The sequence below is a fragment of the Cervus canadensis genome, chromosome 11 (genome assembly GCF_019320065.1).
Source record: "Cervus canadensis isolate Bull #8, Minnesota chromosome 11, ASM1932006v1, whole genome shotgun sequence".
NCBI lineage: Eukaryota > Metazoa > Chordata > Mammalia > Artiodactyla > Cervidae > Cervus > Cervus canadensis.
The window spans coordinates 69,047,500-69,059,643 of NC_057396.1; the positions used below are offsets into that span (position 1 = coordinate 69,047,500).

Here is a 12,144-nt window from a genome sequence, read left to right on the forward strand (position 1 = left end):
TCTTCCATCTACAGCTCAACCACCTCCCCCCCACCACTGATGAGATGGGAAAGGAATCTGAACTGGTACCCGAGGCCCAGACATCCCCGCTTCCTGCGCATGGGGATGCCCGTGCAGCCCGTGCCCCCGGCCTCGGTTTTCCCTGGCAGTGTCTTCCGGCCCATGTTTGAGCAGGAGCAGCTGCGGAATTCCCCACTCGTGGGATCGGCCAGGCGTCTCCATATGGGCCCCCGCGACTGCTGAAACCATACCCTCATTTCCACTGCTGGGAGCTGGCTGGCTAAAAGAGCCTTCTGGCAAATCCTTAGGCAAAGCTAAGGAACCCTTTCCAGCGTCAAATTTCTCTCCCCCTGGGAGTCAGGGTTTCTGGGGAGGGCATTTGATTTACAGGGCCTGGCCGGCTCTCTCTCTCTGCTGGGGCATCACTGCAGATGCCCAGGGAGCAGCCAGGTGGCATCCCAGGGTATGGGCCCCCACGCCTCCTCCCGGTTCATCAGCTGCATGCAGCAGTGTGTGATGAAGCCCGTGCCAGAAACCGCGAGTCTCTTGGAGATGAGGTTCCCCATGCAGCCCCACCGCGGGCAGCCAGCAGCTGCCATGCGGGCAGAGGGCAGGCGCGGCGTGCGGGCCTCCCCAGCTGGAGTGCCCCAGGTGCCGAGAGCTTTTCATCAGCGCTAATGGGCCCAGATCGGCAAGGCCCTGAATGTGTGTCCGAAGGGCGGGCAGGTGTTCACATGCAGCTTCCCGAATGTGGCTGCTCCTTATTTCTAGAGTAATTGAGTATTTTCTCTTACAGGACAAGCTGGCCCAATAAGGGAGACTGACCAGGAGACGCTGTCCTGCTGACGTCGGAAGAACTGTCCAGGAGAAAAGTCAGTAATTGCTCCCTGCACCCCCTCCCTGCCCCTGCCGTATCCCCGACTCCACCCCGTCTCCCCGGAAGATCTCAGCCTGTCCTTTCCAGGATCCCCCCCTGCCGTCTCTCGTTCCCCGAATCTCACCGTGTCTTTCTCCATCTTCCTCTCTCTTTCTGACTTTGCCTATCTCTCTGATTTACTGAGTCTCTATTTTCCTCTGTGTCTGTCTTCTTTTTTCCCTCTTTCCATTCATTCCTTCATCCAGACAGAGAAACTGAGGACCCACACCTGCCAGGCACTGCTCTAGACACTAGAACATGGCAGTGAGCAAAACAAGTCCACGCCTTTCTCAGCATGCATTCTAACAGGGGAAGGTGTGTGCTACCAAAAGAAATAAGTGAAATATTGAGACTAGCCGCAGGGCACTGGCCTAGGCTTTAAGAAACAGGTCTCCCCAGGCCCAGATCCCTCACTAATTGGCTCTGTAACTTAGCTACACCTCCTTTCCCTTTTGAAACCTGTTTTTCCATTTCCACGGTGACATAAGTTACACAAGGACTGGACTCTAAATCAGTTATTACACAGACAGAAGTGTCACATTATAGTTCCCCTTCAAGTCCATAAACACCTTTGGCTTTGTTATACATGAAACAGCCCGTTGCATCCAGGGTCACATTAAGTCATAAAACACCCATCTGTGAGCAGGGAAGCCTCAGTGTCCGGGAGCAGGGGGCGCTGTGACAGGCACACGAGACTTGAGACTATGAGAGCCATGGCCGCAAGTCCACAGCTCCCACTCAGGCTCACCCTGGGGCAGGCGCCCGCGTGGAAGGGCAGCCGGATCCACAAACCTCAACTGCCTTCCCAGCACCTGTGAGATTTGAGTTCATGAGTGGTGCAGTGGTAAAGAATCTGCCTACCAACGCAGGAGACCAATGCAGGAGACTGGAGAAGGAAATGGCAACCCGCTCCAGTGTTCTTGCCTGGAGAATCCCAGGGACAGAGGAGCCTGGTGGGCTACAGTCCCAGGGACAGAGGAGCCTGGCGGGCTACAGTCCATGGGGTCGCAAAAGAGTTGGACATGACTGAGTACTTGGGCAGAGGAGGTGTGAAGACAGGCCTGAATTTTAGAGGAAAATGGGTGAATGGGGCAAGGGAATTAGCATTCATTGAAAACGAGGATTAAGAGCTGTGGTTCCAGGGACCTTCCTGGTCATCCAGTAACCAGGACTTCACGTTTCCAATGCAGGGGGCCCGGGTTCAATCCCTGGTCAGGGAACAGGATCCCACACACCACGACTGAGGGTCTGCATGCCATGAATAAAAGATGCCACATGCTGCAACTAGAGCCAAATAAATAAAAATTAACTTTTAATTAAAAAAAAAAAAAGAGTTGTGGTTCTAGATTAAGACAGACCTGGGTTCAAATCCTGGCTCGGGTATTTCCATGCTGTGTGACCTTAGACAAGTGATTCCTCCGAGGCTTAATTCCCTCACCTGAAACAAGGGCATTGACATTACCTACCTCCAGGAGTTTCACGAAGACTAAATGAGGTTGTGCGTGTTCCTTGGCACATAGTAAGACTCAAGGGGAGCCGGATGTTACTCACTGTTGCTGTTACCATCTACCTTGCACCAAGCTTTGTGCTCTGTATTTTCCATCCATTATGAGGAAGGCATTATTTTTGTATAATTTTAAAGATGAGGAAACTCAGATGCACGCAGTACAAGAACTTGCTTGAGGCCACCAGCTGAGCCTGGCTGAGCTGGGATGTGGTCCTCCGTCAGGCTCCCAAGCCCTCTGTCCACTTGGTTCCCTGCCCTGGAGCTGGGCCCAGGCCCCCTGCCTCCATCTGTCCTCCAGCTCACATCATCTCTGTCTCTACCTTCCTCACCTTGGTCAGAGGCTCTTCCCAGGAGACACGTCCTCTTTTATTACATTCGCCTGGGAGCCCAGCACTCCACAAGCTGCCCATTAGATGTAATCTCTAATGAACGTGATACATAATAAATACAGGTAGCCCGTTTATGAGCTGCTATGTTTATTATGCCCCTTAATTGCCAAACAGTCAGAGCCAGCTGAAGCCAGATCCGACCCTGGGGACTAGGCTTTGCCTGGGTGGGCCGAGGAGGGGGCCTCCCGCCTCCTGCAGACTCTCTCAGCATCTCACAGGGGCGGTCCCTCCTGTCCTCCAAAGGCCCGTCCAAGTCCGAACCTGATGGCAGGAGCTCACAGGCCGTCACACTCCTTCTCCATCATTTTGCAGATGGAGACACTGAGGCTGCAGAGAAGTGACTTGGGGCTGGACGTGGGGCTCCCGGCTCCCCATCCAGGGCTCCTTCTGCCCTCTGTCTGCCGCCACCGGCCCCTGGGGCAGGGAAAGCACAACATGTGGACTGGGCTGAGGGGCCCGCTCACAAGCTCCAGGAGGTTGAGCAGGCCACTTCACGCCCTGAACCTCAGTGTCCTCACCTATGAAATGAACACGGTGCTTCCTGCCTTTGACACTGTGGAAAGATTCAGGGCAGTCACGTCCTGGAGCTGGCATATGGCTGGCAAGGAATCCGTCTTCAGTGACTGCTCTTTCCTGTCTTCTTCCCCCTGTCCAAGGAGCATGGGGTCTCAGCAGACATGTGGAGTTGCATCGGCCAAGTGCCCGAGGGAGAGGGGTCAGCATGCAGTGCCTGGGTGCAGGTCATTATCCTGGGGTCCTGGTCTCATGGGCCACAACAGCCCAGTGAGTCACCTGTGACTATCAAGTTAGGTGTGTTCCGAGTAAGAGCTGTCCACCCCACGCTGAAGCAGGCTCTGTGGGGAGCCCTGACGTAGGATGTCTCATTTAATCCTCACAACATGCCACGATGTAGGTCCTAAACACCCACGTTCATGGATGAAGAAACGGAGGCTCTAAGAGGTTACATCATTTACCAGGCACAGAGGTAGAGAGGTGTGAAGAGCCAGGATCAGAGCCCAGGTGTGTCTGACTTCAGAGACCCCGCTTGGGACTGTCCCATTTAGATGCAGGTTAGATGCTGCTTCTAGAAGGTCAGAGATGGAGGAGTTGGAGGAGGGTGGCTGGCTTGGTCTGGGGACATGTTCTGGAGGTCGAGAGCCTGGGCTTGGAGACGATGCAAGAGACAAGGATGAGCCATTGTCAGGGACGATGGTTTAACAACTGATGCGCATGGCATGGACCTGGAGTTGCTACACAGACCTGCCATACCCACAGGTCCCCACTGCGTCTCAACCTTCTGCGGGCTGCTGGGAGGACAGGGCCTGGAACAAGGATCCTCCTGGACCTGCCATCTTCTCCCCAGGGCTGTCAGAAAGAAAGTGTGGGAATACTGAATGTGGTGTACTGAACATGACCACGGCTTATCTGCACCTTGAAGGCTGACTTGTGATAGCGGATGCCATCTGCTTCTCCCGGGCACAGGGGAAGGCTTGTTTTCAAGCTGCAGTGCCTGGCATCAAGTCATTGCACAATAAATGCTGGCAGGATAGAACTGTATTCAGTGGTCTGTCCCACTACCATGGACGTACTTAAGAGTCCATAGGGACCAGGGAGGCTCCAGGGGAAGGTGGGATGCGGTAGGTCTCATGATGGAGGTGGTCAGGGTTGGGAGAGCGTCTGGGGGCTTGAGGCCCCAGGAGGTGCCAGCAACTCTTTCTCTGCAACACCCCCTCCCCCGGGGGCAGGTCCTTCTGGTCAGAGGGCATGTGGGGTGGTAGGAAGTTTGTCAGGCCTGGGTCCTGATCCTGCTCCATGACTTCCGCAAGACCCTCACAGCTCTGAGCCTTAGTTTCTCATCTATCAAATAGAAGGCTCATGCCTGCAATCAAGTAACATCATGACGTCATACTCTGAGCGTCCGTCACGTGGTGCTAAGCATGTTTATGCATTATTCCAGTTAATCCCCCCAGTACCGCTGGGGAGGAAGCTTCTGTTTTTAATCTCCCTTTTCAACTTGGAGCGAGCCGGATTCAGAGAGATGGAGTCATCTGCCTGAGTGCATGCGTGCGTGCTAAGTCACTCCAGTCGTGTCTGACTCTTTGCAACCCTATGCACCATAGCCTGCCAGGCTCCTCTGTCCATGGGATTCTCCAGGCAAGAATACTGGAGTGGGTTTCCCTGCCCTCCTCCAGGGGATCTTTCCAACCCAGGGATTGAACCCACATCTCTTACGTCTCCTGCTTTGGCAGGTGGGTTCTTTACCACGAGTGCCACCTGGGAAGCCCCCGTTTGCCTGAGACAACACAGCACATGAATGGTAGAGAACCCAGGCTGGCTGGCTCACAAGTCCTCACTCCCAACTCCAGCACCCCAGGGCAGAGCCCTGTGATGAGGAAACTGTGAGCAACTCTTCTCTTCCCCTCTCAGCTCCAGAGGCAGCCTGGCCAGTGGGACACCCCAAGGGGGAGGAGGCAGAGGATGGGCAAGGGTTCTTTCTGGATGGGGTCCCCCAGCGAGAGGACTGAAGGGGCCTTGCCGTTTTGCAGGGGGATCACCATGGAAGGAGACTGTCTGAGCTGCATGAAGTATCTGATGTTTGTGTTCAATTTCTTCATATTTGTGAGTATTCCTGGAACGTGTCTGGGGTTCTCCCCCGGCCTCTGCAGGGTGGGGGAAACTGACTGCTGCTTGCTAAGAGTCACGTGGGGCTGAGGTCCAGGGCCAGTGCTAGCAGCTGCCCTACCTGCCTGGCTGGGGGTTCGTGGTGGGGAGACCCTGAGTAGTGCCCACCCCACTCGGAGAGCCCGCCATCACAGGAGAGACGTTTTGCACAGTCCTAGGATAGTTCAGCTGTTCTAAAAGAAAGGGGGCAGAGGCTTTGGCCCCGGCTACTACCCTGGGGTCTGACCCCTCATAGGGAGCTGAGGTGAAAGGGAAGGTGGAGATGATCAGAGGGTAGCAGGAGCTGCCACCAAGCCCTGACCCCCTGAACAGTTGCGGACTGCGGAGCAGAGCGGACGTAGCCACCTGATGCGGTCTGAAGCCTCCCCGGGACTGGGACACCTGGGTTCACAGCCCGACTCTGCACCTCACCCACGATGTCATCCAAAACACGTGCCGCCTCCCTGAACCTCAGTATCCTCATCCCTTAATCTTCTACCTCAACAGATTCTTTGACAATGAAGCAAGATTAGTTTAGGAAGTGCCTGGAATGTATCGGCTCCATCCCCATCCAACTTATGGATTCTATACAGGAAAGAACAGAGGCCCCGAGGGCCCAGGGGGTCAGCCCAGAGCCCTGCAACCCTGCCCACCTGCTCTGCTCAGACCTCTGGCCTCTCCCGGGAGCAGAGCTGCGCTCGTCACATGACCCCACCTCAACCTTTGACCTTAGTGCAGCCAAGACCTGGATGAGTAAACAGCCGCTGAAGTCCGCCAGGGCAGGACCCCTAGGAAAGAGAGGCCCCTTCTGGTCAAGACTGACTCCGTCTGTCTGTCTGTCTGTCTCCATCTATTCTGTGTACACTTCAGCAACTTTCCTGGATTTCCCTCCCCTGCCCCTAATTCTGAAGAGCAGGCAACCCCACAGACTTGAATTCTAGACCCAATGTCCAAGCGGGATGACCCTGGGCCATTGTGCCTGAGCCCCCCTTGAAGCAGAACTCAGCACACAATTGTTAAAACTCCCAAACCTCCAGCAACCGTGAGGAGGGGACACGGATTTTTCTGGAGGTTTTGGGGGGAAACCAGGGAGAAAAACCAGACAGCAAAACGTTGCTTCTGCTGTTGGCTGTGCCTGGTCCCCTGGGCCTCTGCGGTCCAACCCTCCCCCCGCTGCACCTGAAAGGACCGTCTTTTGCCCCAAACCATCCAGCTCTTACCCCCCTACTTACAGACCCTGTCTGTGAGCCGGCAGTTTTGCGTCATTTTGCATCATTCCTCCGGTCTTCCCACCACAGGGGGATTTCAAGCACTTCCCTGTCTTTAAAATCCATGACGCCCAGTGATTTCTCCTGCAACAGGTCTGTTTCCAAGAGACTGGTCTGTGCCCAAGACCAATGGAATGGATGTCTATTGAACCCTGCTAGGCGCCTTCAAGTCCTTGGGATGTGGGAAACAGTATCTTCGTTTAACCATGAGGCAGCTAGGGCTCAGAGAGGTTAAGGCACTTTACCAAGGTCTCACAGCTAATACGTGGCACAGCCCTTTCTCTGGACTAAGCTGCCTCTCTCGAGAGATAAATAAGGCGTGGAGAGGTGGACCGTGGAGATGAAGTCATGAACAAGAAGGAGCAGATTTGAGAGTGGGGAGCCTGCCCCAACTGAGAGTTCCTGTAAGGACAAAGAGGATGGCTTCCGTCTGTGTTTTCCCAGCATAGGTGTCAGAGCATGTTCATGAACTTGGGGAGGGTCCTGGGGCTGGAGTCGGGGGACCTGGGGCTCAGCCCTGGCTCTGCTATGAAACTACTGCATGGCCTTCGGCAAATGGTTGGCCCCCTCTGGGGCTCAGCATGGAATCAGGGGGTTGGACTGAATGACCTCAGTGGCTCTAACACTTAAGGAGAATATGAAAGTGGCAGATAGACTCTACGGGACATGGTTCCCCGCAGCCCAAAGTAGAGTGTTGGGCAGAGACGGGCTCTGGAGGGTGCGTGATGCACACTAGGTCAGAGTTAAGAAGGGAAATTCAAAGCAGAGGAAAACACAGTTGGAGTTTCTGCCCAGCTCACTCAGCACCTCCGCCCCAGGGCCTCCAGCAGGGAACTGGTGTGTGTGTGTGGAGTGTCTAACTGCGGTGTCTCCCCGTGTCTTCGCGCTCCTGCCTGGCCCCGGGGAGCAGCTGGGCGGAGCCTGCTTGCTGGGCATTGGCATCTGGGTCATGGTGGACCCCACCGGCTTCCGGGAGATCGTGGCCGCCAACCCCCTGCTCATCACGGGCGCCTACATCCTCCTGGCCATGGGGGGCCTGCTTTTTCTGCTCGGCTTCCTGGGCTGCTGCGGGGCCGTCCGGGAGAACAAGTGTCTGCTGCTGTTTGTGAGTATCCCATCCCCCACCCCACCCATGGGTGCCCTGGTTGGGGGTGTGGGGTGGATAGAGGCCTGCATCCACACCAGGGGGGACTCACACTGAGGTCTGAGCCAGGTAGGCTGTCCACTGGGGTCTGAGCCAGGTAGGCTGGCCTCCAGGAGCAGGAGAGCCACCAACCCTTGCCATATGCGTCCGTGCTGGCCCCGTGCCTGCCGCCTGGTCAAGCCGCCCCCAGGCGTGCGGTGGCCTCGGCCTCCAGGTCCAAACGGCCAGGCTTCCCCACAGGAGGGTCAGCTGAGAACACTGACTCGTGATGCTTTTCGACTTGCTTGCTTCTAAGAACTCAAATATATAAGTCCGTGATAAAAGAGCGAAGATCACTATCAGATTAATCATCCAGCTTTCACATTTCCACTTCTAAAATGGAAGTGATATGATCTTGGTAGGCCCTTTATTCATTAAATGAATGGTCTCTGACCTGCTGTCACAGGCCACGTGGTTCACTCACGCTATAGGTGCATCCAGGGCTGAGTGACCATCCATAGTATTGGGGCCGGGGGGCAGGCGAGCCCCGGGAGGATGAGCTGGGTTTGTGTGTGGGACTCTGTCTCATAACAAACAGTGTGACTCTGGTTTAGTTTCCTAACCTCCCTGAGCTTTAGCGTCTGCTGCTGAAGCGAGAGGCCAACTCGCTCGGCTGTAGACGGGAGTCAAAGGAGACCCGCAGTGGATGTCGGGTTTGTTGGGTCTTCTGTATTCACATGGGCTGTGGCCCTTTCTCTCCTTACTGGTCTGGCCTTGGTGATGGGGCTTCCTCCCCTCATAGGTCCTGTGCCTTCGGGATTAGGAAAACTGGGTTGAGCGCAATTTTGCCGGAGGGGAAGTTAACAACAGCCCAGCTTGGCCCAGCGGCTGGGCCAACTTGCAGTGCAGACGCGCCTCGCCAGCGAGCCGGCGGGTGGGTCAGGAGTTAAGTGAGAGGGAGGCGCGGGCCGGTCCGCGAAGCGGCCTCGCGAGGCGTCTGGCGCCCCCTGGCGGACACCTCTGTGCAGTGTCCAGTGGTGCCGGCGGTCTGGACCTGGGGAGCCTGGGACTCTGAAAGGAGCTGAGTAGGGGTCCCAGGACATACCAAACCCACCCTCCCCCGCCCACCCTGCGCCTCGGTGCCTGGGGCTCCTCCAGCATGAACCGGCTCATCTCTGAAGCCAAGACAGAAACCAGGCTGGCTCTCTGGGCCAGGAGCAAGCGGGGGACCTCGCAAGCCCTCTCCAGCTAAGTGGCCCCTTCAGAGCCTGCCAGCTGGGCGAGGCATCGCTCTCCCCAGTGCCTAGGGGAGAAGGCTGAGGCCCAGGAGGGGACTGGCTGCAACTCTCCCCGGAGAGAGACTTAAGTCCTGGCTGTGGCCGGTCTGCCCACCAAACCTTAAAGTCCCCCCTCTCTCTGCCTCCTTCTCTTTGGTCTCCCTTCGGTCTCATCCTGTCTGCTTGTCCCCCCCTTTTCTCACGCTTCCCCTGCCTCTGTCTCCCTGTCTCTCTCTGCCCTCCTCTTGATCCCGTGGTTTCTGTCCCTGCTGCCTTTCGTTGTCCTGGACGAACCCTTGTCTCTGCCCGTCTCCCCCTTGTCCTCACCTCCTTGACTTCCCCTACCTCCCCTCTCCTCCTCCCCTTCCTGCTGTCCTGTCCCCTCCGCTTTCCTCTCTAAGGCACACGACCCTGAGGCCACAGTGCAGGTCAAAGGCAGCGGATGCTTGGACCCGGGTCCGCTGTCTCAGAGGGACTGGTCCAGGGGTTCCTAACCTGGAATGAACTCAAGTGGTTCAAAGCGCAACCAAAATTATATGCAAAATATTATGTCAGGACCTCTCTGTGTGTTCCTATAACATGTGTGTTCTGTGTGTGTGTGTGGTGTGCATACTTGTGTCTTTCTGGGGCCCCCACAGCTTCTGGAAGCTTTTCAGAAAGATTCATGATCTGAAAAGTAAGAAGAACCATTTTCTTTTCCAACCTGGATTCGGCCTTGCAGGGTGGTTCCAACACCCTCCTTGGTCTCACCGCTCCTTGGTCGCTAAAGAAGCCTGAGCCGCCTCGTCATACTTCAGTGAAGAAGTCAAGATTAGTCTTGGGAGAAGCCAAGAGAGAGTGACTTCAGTCCCCTCTGGAACTGGAGCTCAAAGGCCCACAGAGAGAGGAGGCCTGGGGATGGAGGTCACCTGGGCGACCCCTGCCCCTGCTCGGAGGCTAAGCCCTGAGGGATCCCAGTGACCCTTAGCCCAGGAATAATGTCACCTAATGACCTACTTTTCTCAAAAAAATTTTCTAAACAGTCCTGTTTATCAATTCTAGAGCATTTTCATGGACCACAGGACAACTTCAGCCTATTTGTGATATTTTGTGGCATCCCTTTTTGCCTATCTGCTTACCTATAAACAGTTCAAGGAATGTTTTTAACCCATTTATTTAAAACTTCACATTTTAAAAATATTTTATAACCAAGGCATGCTAAATTGGAAAAGAGAACAGCAAAAAGGGAAGAGTATAATTTAAAAGCGATAAAACAAGCTGAATTGTACATCAAGTATGTAAATTTGGTAAATATTATTAGAAATGAGAACGAAAAGCAGATGTATTGTAGGCAGATGGGTTAGAAAAGTCTGGAAATGCTCACGAGTAGGCAAAATAGCAGTTTTTACCCCTTTATTAATCGTCTGATCCTAAGCAAAGTGTTGTAAATTTGATGTTGAGGAATTACTGGCAAATGTGCCCTTAGGCAAATGGGATGAGGTCAGATAACTCAAGACTAACACTCTGGGAAAGGCCCTGGTTTGGGGAAGCCCCAGAAAGCATCAGCCCTGTGGCTGGGTCCAGGCAGGATCCCCCTTCAAATAACCAGTTACTACAGTAATCTCGTCAAGCAGGAGGCAGTTGTTTCATGCTGGAGACGCGGGCAGAAGTGACCTTGTTACTGACGTTGACCCTACAGCCCTGTACTTTCCTCCAGGTGACTGACACACTCATATCACCCCCTCCGTGCCCAGGCTTTTGGGAGGCCCTGCTTCAGGCGGGAACAATGGCCAGGAGATCTGCAGACCCTCTTCCTCTGGGGAGACCTGCTTTCCCCATCAATGAGTTACAGATTTATTCTTTCATTTCATCTCTTGACTCTTATGCTTTTCATCTCGTGAATTTCATTTCATGGATCATGAATCTTGGCTCAGTGGAAACTCCGTCAGAGTGGGGATCACATCACCCTTGTGTGTTTGTTTATCGCTACGTAGCACAGTGGGCTTCCCGGATGGCTCAGAGTGATAAAGAATCCACCTGCCAATGCAGCAGACAAGGGTTTGATCCCTGGATCAGGAAGATCCCCTGGAGAAGGAAATGGCAACTCACTCCAGTATTCTTGCCTGGGAAGTCCCAGGGACAGAGGAGCCTGGCAGGCTACAGTTCATGGGATTGCAGAAGAGTTGGACACGACTTAGCAACTAAACAACAACCACCTAGCACAGTACCTGGCACAGAGTATGTGCTCAGTAAACAGGCCTGGACCAAAGGAACAGGGAGGAGGCGTGGGTCAGAGCGTGGCCTTTGGAGTCAGAAAAGCCTGGTTCTTATCCCTCTGTGCCACTTCCTGGCTGTGTGACCCGGGGTCAGTTACTTAACCTCTCTGAACTTCAGATTCCTCATATGTAAACTGGAGATAATAATACCTCCTTACCAGCCATAATATTGTGATCATCATTCATTAAGAAAATGTACATCTTGCCTAACTCTGTTCCTGGCACATATAAGCGTTTGATAAACTGAAAACAAAACGATTGTTGTTGATCCACAAGAGACCCTGCAGGCCATCCGACAGGTCAGGAACCAGACCTGCAGTAAGCCTCACTGCAGTCAGCTGTGTGGGGTGATCTTGGACTGAAGTTGGGAGGTATAGCTCCCCAACCAGAAGGTGACAGATCTCCTGTGCCCTGGGCAGCCTGCCCCTGGCCACAGTGTCCATCCCATCCCCCTCCACTTCCAAGAGCTGGTCCTTGGGTTAAGAGGTACATTCCCCACCTCTGCAGCCTCTCATCCCTGTGACAGTGATGAAGGGCCCTGGCAGGCCTCCTGGCACCTCCATTTGGCTGGCGACAGATGGTCATCCGGTTCTGTTTCACAAGGCCTCCACGGAGCCCTGCCCTGCCCTCTGCCCTCTCGGTGGAGTTGCTGGCAGTCCTCAAGCTGGCAAACAGCAGCCTCGGAAATGGTTTCCACCCCAGCGATGTGAGCTGTCTCTGCCTATCGATCTCGGCTTAGGCAGTTATA

The 12,144-nt window shown here is 54.6% G+C and overlaps 1 protein-coding gene across 2 annotated transcripts in view; it reads left to right on the plus strand.

Moving 5' to 3' along the window:
• The window catches only part of TSPAN18 (tetraspanin 18), a 199,406-nt gene that overhangs the window by 167,729 nt on the left and 19,533 nt on the right, over window positions 1-12,144 (plus strand). For both annotated transcript variants that reach the window (XM_043482776.1, XM_043482777.1), the window contains 3 exons: window positions 797-872; window positions 5,359-5,431; window positions 7,652-7,846. In XM_043482776.1, coding sequence (XP_043338711.1) covers window positions 5,369-5,431; window positions 7,652-7,846 — 258 coding nt within the window. In that variant the 5' untranslated portion in view covers window positions 797-872; window positions 5,359-5,368. The remainder of the gene's footprint in view (window positions 1-796; window positions 873-5,358; window positions 5,432-7,651; window positions 7,847-12,144) is intronic.